This window comes from Pleurodeles waltl, chromosome 10, assembly GCF_031143425.1.
Source record: "Pleurodeles waltl isolate 20211129_DDA chromosome 10, aPleWal1.hap1.20221129, whole genome shotgun sequence".
NCBI lineage: Eukaryota > Metazoa > Chordata > Amphibia > Caudata > Salamandridae > Pleurodeles > Pleurodeles waltl.
In genome coordinates this window covers 658,502,545-658,518,274 of record NC_090449.1, presented here as the reverse complement: position 1 = coordinate 658,518,274, position 15,730 = coordinate 658,502,545, and the positions used below count along the sequence as shown (strand labels likewise).

General features: G+C 42.3%; 1 protein-coding gene across 1 annotated transcript in view; it reads left to right on the top strand.

Moving 5' to 3' along the window:
- The first annotated feature begins 658 nt into the window (after positions 1–658).
- LMBR1 (limb development membrane protein 1) overlaps positions 659–15,730 on the top strand; it is a 785,226-nt gene continuing 770,154 nt past the window's right edge. Inside the window, exon 1 of the mRNA XM_069211146.1 lies at positions 659–866. Coding sequence (XP_069067247.1) covers positions 804–866 — 63 coding nt within the window. The 5' untranslated portion in view covers positions 659–803. The remainder of the gene's footprint in view (positions 867–15,730) is intronic.

Genomic DNA, 15,730 nt, shown 5'->3' with positions numbered 1-15,730 from the left:
ATGCCTATTACAAAATCCTAAGTGCAATGTATTTCAGCATTCACCGAGCTGATTTCCTGATTGTCAGATGTGCCAGTTATTAAATAATGCATTGAGTGCGCTTGTGCCAAACGTATTCCTCGACAACCCACAACTTCGACATCTACCTTAATTAATTAACTAGAGAAGAACTTAAACGGCGTTCCAAATAGTGGTGTTCTGGACAATAGGGCGGGTCGAGGGGGGTCACTGGCATTGAAAGAGGACAAATTTTGAGACACCCCCACCCCCGTTCAAAACACTATAGTGTAACTGAGGTGGACATTTTAGCATTGCGACTCCCTAAACGAGAAACGTAGTCGTCAAATGACTACCAAAAGCATTCCTTAAGGTAAGACTTTACTAGCTTCAGTTGTTTTCCATAAGTCCCCAATAAACATGCTAGTCGCAATTTTATGTCATAAGAGAAAAACATTATTTTGAACATTATCTGGTGAAATCTTTCTTATGCGTTTGTCTAACCTTAATATTTGATAGAAATGAAAATGTAGTTGCCAATGTGTGATTGTTGTAAATAAAGAAAACTGTTTCCATTCCAAGATGGCGGGAGTCCTTAGTGCTCATAGTTGCGGTTTTCGTCCTTCCTCTCTTTCGCTTAAATAGGGGCGGGGTTGCGCGAGTTGCCTCCTGTGCTGGAGAAGTGACAAGAGTGGCTCGTTTGTTATTATTTTCATTGTTGCGACCCTTGGCAAGCCCCGCCCTCCCGGGTTGGGCAGTTGAAGCAGGTGATGGTGGAAAGCAGCTGGGTGCTAGTAATATGAAGGATGGACGAGGACGAGGTCAACATCAGGGAGCAGAACTTCCACAGTCAAGTCCGGGAATACATTGTGAGTACTTCGCAGTAGCATGGGCACAGTGCTGCTAGGGGAGCTGCGTTTGTGGGCACCACGCAAGAGTTCCGAAGCTGTTTAGAGAGTGGCAGCCTGCGGATATGCTCCAAACAAGCAGCAACCATCTCGCTCCTTGGCAGTAGCCCAGTGGACAGTTGCATTTGTGGTCATCTATAGATTGGTAGCGGCCCGGGTGAGTACTGGTTGTTGGTCGTTTACACCAGTACCACGCGAGAGTGTGGCCAACAACACTGTGGTGATTTGCATGATGAGGGTAACAGGAGACTGGGGTCAAGACCTGTTTTAAAGCCAGTAGCAGCTTGTGGTTTCAGCTGCGTGAGAGGGAGATGGAGGAGGGATTCGAGTGCATAAAATGCTCATCTAGAAAAGTCAGTTTGGAAATCGTGTTGGAGCCGAGGATGTCGGTTTCCGCTACAGGCTGGCATTGGGAATACAACTTTCGAAAGCATATCAGTTTATTTTTCCCCCGGAATGTCTGTCACATCTTAGAAGTTTCTCTTTCTAATTGCTCAGATGTGGTTTTTTCTGTACTCCGTGTTTATATTTGCCTCCTATGTATCAAAGTGTTAACGTTCTGGCATGCATTGCTATGATCTTGAAGTTACTGCCTCGTCTGAGTGCATGCATTGCTATGATCTTGAAGTTACTGCCTCGTCTGAGTGCAGCCTAAAGCTCTTGCGTTTTGTCGACATATGCGTACAGTGTTTATTGTTCTACTCCATGTCAAAAATACCAAATGTCGCAAAGTGAAACAAAGTATAATGCAAACTTTTTTTTTTTTTACATTCTTGCACCCAGAAACTGCATCCAATCTCAAAACATTCTTTACATCTCTAAAATCAATCATGAAAAACTGACCTTTTAGTTAAAACGTCTCATTATCACCTCCTGCTTTTTTTCTTGCCAATTGCCCACTCTTTCACTTCTGTTCTCAGCAAGCCTCCTCTGAGCGCAATCTACTATGTCACATGCATCTCTGCCTTAATCTATATTATTGTGTTTCTGTAGACTGGCCACAACTAACGTAAAAAATGACAACCTCTTCTCCTTTCATAGTCAAACTGCTGCAATAACAATACCCCATCTCCTGTAATTTATCTATTAATCCCCCCCAAATGTGCATGAGCTCCAAAACCCTGACCCCTCACTAACAATCACAGTGAATCCCTATTAATTTAGTCCATCATTAAGAAACTGGAATGACTTGCTGGACTGGTTTGCTGAGAACATAATACTTATCCTAATAACTAACAATAACCAATAATATTTGATTAACTACTGACTATGGATTGTGGAGGAACATGCTGCCTTGTGTGAAGAGCTTCTACGCCTCACAAGAGATAGAAAACGGTATATATATAAAATTGCAACAGGTTTCTACCCAGATTGTTAGGAGACAGTTCGGATTCTTTTAGGACATTTTTGTAGACTACACATAAAGACAGGGATTAAAGTGGGAAGCAAAAAGTGTGGTTCTTTAATAGTTATGCATCCTGTGTTAATGAAGGGCATGACTTATACATGTAAACTACATTTCTTTGATTTCCATGGTGTGCCACTCTACTGTATTTTGGTCCCTCTCTGAGCTTTCTGTTACTGTATCCAGATTTAACCTCCCATGGCTATTGGCTCTGTCAATAGTTGTTCGCTGTTTAAGATAAATTAGTAACAACAATGTTTTTTGTTGTAAATAATTCGTATTTTAAATGTGAGACTGTGTATTAAACATTACTGTGGCCTGTGGAAAGGGTGGCAGGCTTCCGGTATTTCAATTATTCATGTTGTTTACTGTATGTAAGAAATGTAACCACCCTTTGCTCTCAACCTGCATATCTTACACCTCATCTATTTACTTTTCAGCACCGTCTTTTCAATATTTCCTGAATTCACTTTCTCGATCTCCTTCACTTCATCACACTCAGACACACAATGCACCCACTAACACGTGCTCTGCATGTTCCTTTACTTTTGCCTTGTCAATATTTTGCCAGCTGTGAACCTTCTTAATTCACAGAATCCTGCACAGAATCACTATTGCAACTGGTTTACGTAACCATTTCTCTGTGTGCTCTTCAGAGAGGCCACGGATTGGAAGACAGTGTATTTTAAACACTTTTCTAACCCCCTGACAACCACTGTGAGAAACTTGCTCTGCCTTCAGGCCTGTCAGGAGCCTTCAATTATGGCTCATTATAAACACCTGGAGACAACTCAGTTCAAAGTATGTGCTATACAAGTACAACCAATATGTTAGATGGAAAAAAAATACAGAAACTCAACATCCTGGAAATGACAAACACTTAGTGAATGCAAGATTAAACATTTGAAATATGAACAAGAAATCATTGACATTGATTACCTAAATGTTCTTTTACTTTCATTGTTCAGAAATCCATCAGTGCTTTTTGCATGAAAAGTGGACAAGAATATAGGGCATGATTGGGACCCATTGTAATGGGTATTTTCAATTACTACCAGACCTGAAGGGACCCAGCCCACGTAAAGCGAGTTACTTTTTTTTCCCTCAAGTTCTGCATCAAAGTAATGGTCTTTCGTGATGCTGTCTCCCCTGTTTTCTTTTGGTTGTCCTACATTGAAAGCATCAAGCCTAAAATGCACTTAAACTCCCCTCCGTGCCGGCCCAATTTTATTCTAGGACCTTATGAAAATGTTTGACTTCAGAGACCATAACATGCTGATGGACCCCAGGTGTCATCGGATGAAATTGGGAAGGGCGACTGGTTATCACTTTTAAGTTCGTCTGTTAGACATTGTAAACTGTCTCGTTGCCAGAGACCTATTGTGAACTTAGAGTGGGTTTACAGCTGACCCATTGTTTACGATTGGTTGGTTTTACTGTCACTTTTTAGGTTGAGCACGCAAGTGCTCTGGCCTGTTGTAATCTATCTGTGGGCTTCTAACCATGCCTACCGCATGCCCGTCACTATCACTTGTTTGTGGGCTTGCCACGCAAAAAGTCTCTGTTTTTATTGGTATGATTTACGTTTGTCCCTCCTTGGGGCAGTTTTGTTACCGCCTTGGCCATCAACCCTGGTATATGGATAATTGACTGCAAACAAACTTCGTTTTCCTTTTGTGCCACTCCTTCGCACTCATGCTGATGACAGCAGTAGCGCTTTAAATCGGCTTGCTTGTGTCAACTGTTTTACATTACTTTTCATTTTTAATTTATGTGGCAAGAAAAGTCCAGTTAGGAATTTACAACACTAAGAGTCACATGTAGTAAACTCCGATATTGCGACTCGGAAATTGCGAGTCGGTGCGACTCGCAATTTCCGAGTCGCAATATCGGATGCAGAACAGTGTCTAAATATTAATGAGGTGGGTCACTTTTTGCGACCCCCATCGTGAGTCCCTGCACTCACAGGGATGGTGGCCTGCTGAAGTCAGCAGACCTCCATGTCTGTGACTGCTTTTTAAATAAAGCAGTTTATTTTTTTTCATTTTGCAGCCCGTTTTCCTTAAAGGAAAACGAGTTGCAAAATGAAAAAAATTACGAAACCATTTGGTTTCGTTTTTTCAGTGTAGGCAGTGGTCCATTGGACCACTGCCTGCTCTGAAAAAACCTTAATGCCCACATTCACAAAGGGGAAGGGGTCCCATTGGGACCCCTTCCCTTTTGCGAATGAGTTACCACCAGTGTGACACTTGTGGTAACTGCGAATTGCTTTGCGACCGCATTTGAGGTCACAAAGCAATTCTGAATTGCGAGTCGCAAATAGGAAGGGAACACCTCTTCCTATTTGCGAGTCGCATTCACAAATTGCGAGTCGGTACCGACTCGCAATTTGTGAATGAGCATCGCGTTAGGCTGTTCGCATGGCGCAAACTGCGATTTTCACAGTTTGCACCATGCAAACGGCTTTCTACATCTGGCCCTAATAGCTCTAACTCGATCAAACGCGAGACCCATTGCATTGCAAATGGTTGTTTTTAATTCTTGTTCAATGGCCTTTTTCCCTTTTCTTGTTTCTTCCTCCTCTGGAGAATAGCCTCATTGCTATCCTTTTGATTGACTGACTTGTATTCTTTCGCTGCTCACATTTATGGAAGTATTGTTTTGTTTTTCATTCAGCACTACATGAGAATGCATGTGTTTCCTTGCTCCCTCCCTTGTATGCTGCTTCCCCCTGCCTCAAATTCCCCTTCCACGAGTTGAAGTGCTTCCTTACCTGATTGTACGTGAAGGTACAGAAAACATAAACCATGTCATCTAAAAAGACTGAAAACATCGCGTGTAATAAATATTTTTGAGATACCATAAAATGTGTATTTGTTTTTCCTGCAGTATTTTTAAATGTTTTATTATGTTACTTTTTCTAAACTATGCCTTACATATAAACATTGGCAAGGACAACTTTGCATGTGGGTGATATCAAGTCAACGTTTCAACTCTGAGTAAGATTTTAAAAGGGCCATTATCACGACAAATATATCTACCTGGCCTGGCTTGTAGGTATATCCCCAAGCAGAGAAGATATGAGGTGATTGATAGGACTGTCTAGGTCGGACAGTAATGCAATCATGAGTAGATCAGACTGCCTTCAGAGCTGGAAAAATGTAGCTGATGTGTGTACCCACATACCACCATAAATGTGGGGAAAGGTCTGGGGTTGAGGGGGGTGGGCGTGAGCAGCAGAAAGTTCACTAGACACCGGGGCTTATTATTATTATTATTATTATTATTATTATTATATATATATATTTTTTTTAGCCAGCGATAGATGGGGCGCCCACCCAGGCATTGGGACTAGCCCCCGCCTGGGGCAGATTGGAGTTATCTTCCTCCAGTCTGCCCCTGGTTGGGGAGCAGAAAGCCTACCAGACCACCAAGCACTATATTGAGAGGGGAGGGCGTCTACCCCTCTCTGGGCCCAAAAGTCTTTGTCTCACCCACCTTCCCCTTCTTCCACCCCCCCACTGCAGGAAAGAAAGCCCACTAGACACCAGGGGCCTTTCAATAGGGATATAAATGGGTAGGGGCGGCCCATCCAGACATCGAGCATAGCCCCAGAATTCTTGCTGCCCCCCGTCGGGGACAGATTTGAGGCAACTTCTTCCAATTAGCCCCCAGCACAGGACAGAAAACTCACTAGACCACTAGGGACCATATTTGGAGCCCCCCCAGCCCCTTCCTTGTGCTCCCCAGGTCCAAAAGTCTTTCTTCCCACAAGGCAAATTAGAGGTTCTAACGTCAAACCTGCCTCCCCTCCCCAAGGAGGGGCAGAAAGCCCACTACACACAGAGATTTTTAAAAAGGGATAAAATAGGTGGGGGTGACCCACCTAGGTTTTGGGCCTAGCCCCCACCCACCCATATAACCCCCAGCAGTCTTTCTGCCCCATGTTAGGGGCAGACTGGAGATGTCTTCTTCCAATCTGCCCCCGGTGGGGAACACAAAGCCCAGTAGACCTCTAGGGATTATAGTTGGAGGAGGGAGAGGCCCCCTTGGCAGGGGGCTATTGCTTCCCCCAAACCCCAGGCCCTAATGTCTTTCTGCCCCCTACCCCAACCCCCAACTCCCACCCCTGTGGGGCATATCGGAGGTTGTTACCTCCCATCTGCCACAGGATGGCAGAAGACCCACCAGACACCAGGGATGATTTTCCTTTTGATTATTTTTTGTGTGAAATGGGTGAGGTCGACCAGCCTAGGCATTTAACCTATCCTCACCCCTCAAATAACCCGCAACAGCCCCAGTCAGCTCAACTTCCAAGGTTGGTCACTTAAAACTAAGTATCTGCCAAACCAAGTTAAAAATATTAATTGCCAAATTCCTTATCCTACAGTACTCTTCACTTCGGAATGACCTCTTATAAAAAAAAATATGATTGAATTACTCTTCACTCTGAAATGATCTGTCAAACGTTACTCCTTTATATTTTGCAGGATACTTAAAATTCACCTTTTACCAAAATTGTGTAACTAAATGGAATTCTAATCGCCCTCATTCCCTCGTCTGCCTTCTACCCATGTTTGTCAGACCCTCTCACCAGTGATCATAGTTGACAGTCAGATGCCTAAGCCCTGCATGCATCACCTGCAAACCGAATTGGCTATGGCAGTTGCTTCCAACCTTTTGACATCTGTGGATCCCCACTTTATCATTACTGGAACCCAGGGAGTCCAGCTGAATCATAATATGAAACCGGGGACACCCCCAGTGAGTCATTACTGAAAGCTGGGGGCCTAATCTGTTAATATTGTTAATATTTCATTTTCTAAGCAGTTGTGGACCCCCTGAGGAGGCTTTGCGGACCCTCATGCGTCCCCGGACCACAGGTTGGGAACCATTGGGGTATGGCACTATAGTTTTATCTTAATCATTGTGTTGCCATCAACAAAGACACACTGCACTTGCTCAGTCACTCAATCGCAGAGTAAATGTTCCTTCCTACAAGTACTCCTGCCTTTACCCTTCTCCAGCATAGATGCTACTCTCACTCACGCACTCCCCCTACAATTCACTATCCTTGAAACTTTAGAGTAAAAAGGTCAAGGTTCTGCATCCTTCCATGAACTGAGAGTGTGCCAAAACGCAAGCCCATGACTTTGCCTGGGCAAGAGCATAAGCTCATCATATAGTCAACTAAGTTAATATCTTACAGTATGGCAACCTTGGGCAGATCACCACATGGCTAGGTAGATGCTAGGATATGTCCTTAAGCATTCTGAGAAGCACTTGCCATCGAACCCTAAGACCTGTACCCTCTCAGAAGTCAGAGCAACTAGGGAACTAAAGGGAATTGTTATATGTCAGATACGTTTCTATCTGCTCCCATCTTCCTTTAAGTTTGTGGTACTCATAGTGCAAGAAAGTGAGTTATTAGATGGGTGGAAGGTAGTCCACCACAAGTATAAATGTCTCAATACTTGTTGGGTCCAGTTTATAAAAATATGACACCAAAATAATAAAAATCCAATGGGGGAACCGGATTTATGAATTTTTAAAGGTTTAAATGTTTTTTTTTTTTTTTTTTTTTTTAAATAAAAATTGTGCCAAGCCCCCACAACGGGCAACTGGTCTTGCCAGATCGAGACAAGGGTAAGCTTTAAGGCAAACTGCAATGGGGCTCGAGTTGGATACAAGAATGAGGTATGTCCTGGTGCGGAAGTTACCTCCCAACATTGACAGCCCATCCTCTGTGTTGACACGATACTGGTTTTGAGGTCAGCTTCCCTTCCACTGGAAATGGTGCCGGGTTGACTTATAGGATTATGGGGCAGGCGCAGGTGTCAAATACATTTGCCTGTGACAGGGTAGGCCTCTTTTGATGTTAATTAAGTTCTTGGGCACTGCACCAGCGATCATTGTGTCAGGGGAACAAAACAAATCAAGCCTTTGTCTCAGTTCTCGGGGCAAGTACATGCTGCATCAAGGAGCTATTCAACTCCTAGATGACAGTTGAATGTTCATACAAGTGAGCATCTGGAGGCTCTAGGCAGGTTAAAGGTGACATTTTAAAAGTACCTTTGGTAAAATAATAAACATCCAATGAGTTGGGCTTGCAATATACATTTTAAGAAGTACAAGTATTAATTTTTAGCTGGTTCCTATGATGAGATAACATTTATTTTAATATTATATCTCAGTGCTTTCCTATGGAACAGCTAATCCTACCACAGCAAAAATTGCGTTTGGGACCTTTTTACTGTAAATACATGTTTTACATAAAAATTTTATGTGTCCTATTTTAAAATATTTATGGGTATTTGAGGTCTCCTTAGAGGTGAATTACTAGTATTTAAAAGGAGGTTTTAGACCTGTCAATAGGGATTGTTTTGACAAATCGAAATTTCAGTTCTAAAACCGCATATACCTACTATAGTGGTAGGCCTACACTGTCACTCTAGTGGTGGCACAGTGTGTGTTGCACTCTACTAGTGACACTTAACTTACAGGCCTTGTGTACCCTTTGTGCCATATACTACGGACTTATAGGTAAGTTATAGGTAAGTTTAAGTAAGCCATTCGAGCGTTTCAACATGTTTTAGAGGACAGAGCACATGCACTGGACAGCAGTGTCCCATTGTGCAGACTCCAAAATGCAGCAATAAAATTTAGCAAAAAGTTGGAGTAACTACTCAAAAAGGGACATTTTCCTACACACAGTAAATTGTTTTGTTTAGGCAAAGAAAGCTGTCTGTAGTCTGAGCTTAGACACTGCCAGAGGAAGTGGAGGTGAGGTGCCAGTCATTTTTATTGTTTGCACATGGCAGGATCATTTATTTAACAGCCACTTGGGTGACCGTTTTCAACTTTAGTAGCCCAGAAAGCATGATGCTACTGAATCTGGTGCCCTTTTCCATATTAGTGTGGTGTTCCATGGATGGGTATGCAACCTTTGTTGCTTGTTTGTGTCCCATATTATTTCATGCTTTAAGTCCTGGCTTTGATCAATCTATATGGATTAAGAAATAGTGTATATTCCTGAAAAATATGGCTTGTGTGGATTTCCTCCCCCACCCTTTTTGTAAACCTACTTGTATTTTTTTAATACATCATACATTAATAACAATTAGCTAAGATTGGTGATGTGTATGTTGTAAATTTAAATTTTGCCTTGGAACTTAGGGAATACTAACGTATGTATGTTTATGGACATTCCCAAATTCTGATTTGACCCCTTTCCAGCCTGAAAATGATTAAGCATTTAGTCAAGCTAAGGCTGGAGTTAACCTTCTCTTCCGTGATGGGAAAGGCTCAGCCACAGATTTGCAGGCTTTGTAGGAGAAGAACATTCTCCAAGGGGAAATTATTTGCCCCTTGGAGAGAAATAAGTGCATTGCTGCATTGGACCCTATTCTCTCTGTGCTGAATTCTGCTATCTACAGGTCAACAGAGCTGGAACAAGTCAGATCACATTCCTAGTAGTATTTGACGTACATTTGGAGGTCCTCCATCCAGAAAAGCCAACAACCCTGACTCAAACCCTAAGCTTAGAAATGTGGAATGGCTGGAAGAATGCACTAGTAAGTGCACTTTACAAGCTTAAACCCCCTCTGGTCCTGATTTTCTGAATCACAATGTCGATTTTACATACAGAAAGACTGTTATTATTCACCTAATTTCAGCTCAGGTGAACAAGCCTTTCTTTGAATCAGGCCATGTGTGCTTGCCCAAGGACCAGCACCTAGGGAATAGTATACGCTATTGCCATAGAATAATGACCATACTTCTTTCTTTGTTTGCATGAACCAGAAGTTGTAAGTGTGAAAATCCTGTGTTGGCTTGGGCTATGGATTTTTTTAAACAGATCATACAAAGGAATTTTTAGAAGAGTCACTGGCGTTAACTAAGTTGATTCTTGAGGCCAGCTCCAGTTCTGGTCATTATAGTTGTTTTTCCAAGTCTCTACCTAAGTATTCCCGTATGAGCACTATGGTTAATGAACAAGAGAGACTTGAACTGAATAGAAGACAGCACTCTTGTCATGTAACTTGTGTAGAAGTTTGAGCATAAAGTTCAAGAAACATGCATCACCACGAGGGAATCCAAACAACATTTCTACACTCCAGTTGCAACTTTCTCCATTTTCCATTTAACCACTGCGAGACACTACATGTCCTGGTTCACATGTTCCTGTGGCTTCAGTAATTCTGACCAGTCATGCCTTTCTTTTTAGATCAGGATGTCCTTTTATTTAATGTTTTTTGCTACTGAAGGTTGCTCATGGTACCTAACATGTTGCAGTGTCACCTTGTAGACCCAAAACCAATCTATTCTGAGTGCCATTGAGTTACAACTAAAGATCATTCTACTTTGAGTTTCAAAATCAAGGAGTATATTGGCCCTGTTGAAACTTGCCAAGCTTATAGGGTCAATTCCTCAGTATGGGCCAAAAATACAACTGGAAAGAAGTGTGGAAAATGTCACCACATTTGCTAAAAGTGCCCATATTTTGACGTTAAGTAGAAAGATTAATTTGTAATACCCTAATACATTGATGTCCTAATTTGTAAAAGCAAACTTATTTGTTTGCCTTATGACAAACTGGTCATAAAACAGATGGAAAGTTTACCAGCCTGAAGCGAGATATAAAGAAAGAGAGCAGCTGGAGGAGCAGGTGAGAAGGGAGATGGCACATGACCCAAGGGATTTAAAAATCGGTGAGAGAGTCTTCATTTGGTGTGGTGGAAGAAACTAGTAGTCTTAGGTTTCAGTCTGGTGGCTGTTTGGTTGCAATGTCATATTGGAGACATGCTGAAAGCTTTCCTGTGAATGCATTCCACACATTGCTTACCATTTTCTTTGTTTTGTTCCTCACATTTGCTTGCTTTCTGTTTCCTGGCTTTATTTGTTTTAGGCGGTTTGGCACATCATCATCCCTCCTATGTAGCTTAGCCTGTCTACAATCTCTCCGAACAGCCCCTTGTATTCTTCCACAAGCACTCGCTTCCTGGGAACTCCTTTCTGTTTTCTTTTTTTTCTTTTTTATGATCCCCTCCACAAGAGTACGTGTTATCACTTGTCTCCATTGTATGCTAGTTCACAGCGGTAAATATGCTGTATTTATTTGTAAAGTTTTTCCTACCTCCTAACTTTCTGCATGGTTGATTCTACTATCCTTCTGCTTGATTGATTCTACTTAACCTCTGCCACTTTCGGGTTATCTCCCGTGCCTGTGAGGAACAATGTTCTATCTGCGAGCTTGTTTATTTTGGTCAGTGCGCTCTACTAATAGCATAACTCAATCCTCTTCCTCAATTTCACACTCCAACCATAGGCGCTGGAAGTAGTGAAGTCAGGATGCTGAAGCACCACATAATAACCATGCTGGAGTTAAGAAGTGAAGGAGCAGTAACATGGGTTTATCTTTTGTTCTTATCTTGGTACATTTGCTATGCATTCAGAGACCGAGGTCAAATGTTAGGCTCTGTCTTTGGAGAGAGGTTAGTGTTTACTTTTCTTTCTCTCGCTGCATAGTGAGAGGATTTATGTGACTATATTGGTGGGTATGGGGGGGTGCGTGAAAGAAAAGGCTGTAGGGTGTTATTTTTTCTTGCACACAGCAACATTGAAATGCTTGTAAATGAAGTATGATTATTTCAGAATGTATGAAAATTAGGAAAGCCTAAATGAAGCACAGTTTAAAAAAAAAAATATATATATATTCTGAAGAGTGGTGAAAACAAATATTTTATTTGGATCAAAACAAATCAATACACTAGTTGGTGCCGAGTTCCACAAGTTGTTTGTTTTGTTGTATAGTTTTAGCAGTAAAAGTGTTTGTCTGTGTTAACATAATGGTAATTTCAATTGCAAATGTATTGTCTGTAATCGCAATGCGTTACCACTCCATGCAGACTCCAGTCCACTCCACAGCACCCTGCTCTACGCCACTCTGACACTACAATCTACTTTACTGCACTCTGCGATCCTATACTCCACCCCAATCTATGCCACTCTGCTCTTAACACTCTACTGAAAGACACTGTACTCCACTCTACGCCACTCCACAACACTCTACTGCACTCTGTGCCATCCCACTATACTCAACTCTGTCACTCCACATATCCATGCTGCAGCACTCTACTCTCCTCTACGCCACTAACTTTCAGCAAGGCAGAATAGCAGCCATGCTAATGTATTACATGGGTAAAACACACTGGCAACACCAACAGTTCTCGCCTCTGCAAGACATATTAGCTTTGCCAATGCTTGTTTTAAAAAGGGGTAGTGATAAGACGAAGTAGACTTTGTGTTAACTTAAATTACATGATTGAAATGAGGTAAAGTGTTGGAACGAGGGGCGAACGTGTAACAATATAGTGACAATAAGTATTAAAATGTCGCATCAAAGACCTAGTATTGATCATGAAAGTGCCAAAAGTTTTGCCATGTTTCTGTGAAGAACTCTAATGCTAATCAGTGAGATGCTTACCTGGCACCAGCATGGCCGCACAGAAAGGCAATAAGCCACGTCTAGCACAACATTTATCAAATCGTTAAAGTGTGAACTAATACCTTACCACTTCTTCATATACACACTAATATCTTTACTGCATATGAGACACAAGTAGCAGACGGTCCAAAACCTTGGTAGGGTTTGATACACTATCCTCCGCTATGGTCTAATCTCAAATTACATTCCTTGCTTGACAGGTAAAGGTGGTATTACAGAAAAGACGTGTAACTAGTTAGCTAGTTCTTCTCAAATTTTAATAATTCTTTGGCCTTTTTCTGTGTAGTTTCTTTAACTTGGTAGGTGCAAAGTACAACTTTTGTCTGGCAAAGAAATTACATCTGTTAATGTGCGAACATGTTTCATGTAACAATGTGGTACTTTATGCTTTTATGGATCTTCTGCATACTTGAGAGCTGCAGTAGCTCAGCGATGTCTGTCAGAGTGGAAACATTATGTTCCAGTATTCAGTTACTGGTCATGTCACGTTTTGTTTGTTGGTTGCATGCATAGCACTTACTGTAGCTTGAAAGGTTTCTCAAAGTACTGAAAAGAAGAGAGTATAGGAGGGACTTGAGTGAAAGAGGGTAGGGCCTTCTGGGTGTAGCACTCTTGATCAAAATGTTTATACCCAATCAGCTGATGGATTGAAAGTGAATTACCGATAGCCAGTCTGTGAGCGCCTGGCCCAGTTGTACAAGACCTCGAGGACATGAGATGCATGGGAAAAGAGGACGGAGAGAACACGGAACTCAGTCAGTATGTATCTTTTATCAAGTGGTAGAATCTTGACTTAACAAGGAGTTAAAATTATTGTGGCTTCTTGAAGGGATACTCGGACCCTGAGAAGCCGAGCAGAGAACTGGTCCTTTCTGACGACCGTGTCTGCACTGGGAGCTAAAAACAATTACTTCCACCATATCAACACATTTACTTGAAAGCTTGCAAACTCAGAAGGTAGTTTAGTATTGAGGATACCTACTTTATTCGCCCTTTGCACCTCTGTGTCTCGAGGTGCAGAGGTAGTCAAAGAGACATGCTCTTGGGGCGGAAAAAGCCACTTTTTGGCACTTCCCAGCAAAAGGTGAGTAGAACTTGGTTACGTGAGGTTGGCACTTCGCCCAAGTATACAGCTATGATGTGCAGGCCGTGATGAAGGACACTAGGCAGGGCACTGCATGTCTCTTCATTATATACTGGCTCTTTGTTGACTGCATGTTTTTTTTAGTACAAATAAGGTGGCGCATGTTCCTGACAAAAATAAAATCCGTGTGTGTTTGTGTACTTTAAATTGCTAATGGGTATGTTAATTAACTCTTCAAAGGGGATTTCCTTGGGATGCTTGATTTTATTACAAGACCGGAGGCTCATATTATGCAGTCTTTCCTTGCTTTAATTCTTAACAGCAGCCAAGTAAAAAACTACAGTACCCAGAATAAAGAAAACTACAACGATGACATCATAGCTGCAACAGCCAATAGGATAACATACTGTAATACTAATATCTTAACTGCGAGCAACAAGTCCTCTTTTCTTGCTGCTCGCAGTCAAGATAAGTACCTTCATTGTTTGCTCGATATTTTTATTGTGTGCATTGTTTTCTATGGCTTACATATCGTTATTTTACAGCGCGTCCGTTTCCAATCTTAAAACGCGCGTCTCCCTTTCTTCTTGAAGCGCGTCTTTCAACGGTCGTTTTTCTGCCATTGAAGACGCGCGCGCGCGCTAATGCGTCCATTCTTGACATTTTCCTCATGCCGGCATACCTTTGACTAGCGCTCACGCCGCGTCGATATCTCCGGGTATTTTGAATAATTTTCGAGCGCATTTCGCTCGTTTCTTCTCCCGACTGCATTTTTTCTCCTCATTACTTCGGGGGTAAATCGGCTTCTGCCTTTCCTGGCAGTACCGCCCCTATTTCCTAGTTCCTGCCCCTTCAGCCACTCCCTCCCACTCTCTTCATATTTAACCCCTGTTTCCCCAGTTTTGGTTTTAGGTTTATTTTATTTTATTCTAATTATATATTTATATATTTAATATATTTTATTTTTCCTCATTATGGTTGAGGAGGAAGATTCTCAACTTTTTCAAGAGAATTTAAAGTCCTTCATTAAGGACTCTGTACAACAGGCAGTGAATGTTTCCATGTCGGATATTACTAAGAATTTGGAAGCCTCTTTTTCCAAGATGATTTCCTCTTCCAAGCTGCCTGCTAATAAAGGCAAGAAACGTGCGGCCACCCTTCCAGTGCCGTCCAAAGGCGTTTCAGCTGGTCCTTCCACCCGAGAGGTCACTAAGTCGGGTCCCCCTCCTTCTCCTGTACAAGTTTCACATTTGAGAGACACAGATGATTACGATGATGATTCTAGTCATGATGACGACATGGACGGATCGGCAGATCCATTTTTGTGTGGGCCTTTGGAGAAAAGGCGTAAACTTTCTCCGGGTGACGGTGGTGCCGTTCACCCTGTGTCTCATGTTTTGGTTGACCATGCTGGCGAACCCTTATTCGACCCTTCCTTCATGGTTCATCCAAATTCAAAGGAGTGGTATCCATCCGATCATGTGGCTGATTATGTTTCTTTCTTTTTACGCCATCCCCTTGACAAAGCCACTCGTAATAAGCTTAAGTCGGAATGTCCCCGTCCCTCACTACCAGATAGCATTACGGCAACCCCAGTTATTGACCCCAACATGCCGATGTTTTTTACCAAATTCGGTAAAGATCCCAAGAAGGGTGTTGATAGAGCTTGGTCAGGTTGTCAAGACAAGCTCCTGGATTTGGTGGGTCCTCTCACTAGAATCTTTGACTTAGCGGAAGAGGCTAAAATGGACAACAGTCCTATAGATCCTGAGGTGCTTTCGAACTGGGCGCAACGCGCTATCTGCATGCTGGGGAATGCCAATACTCAG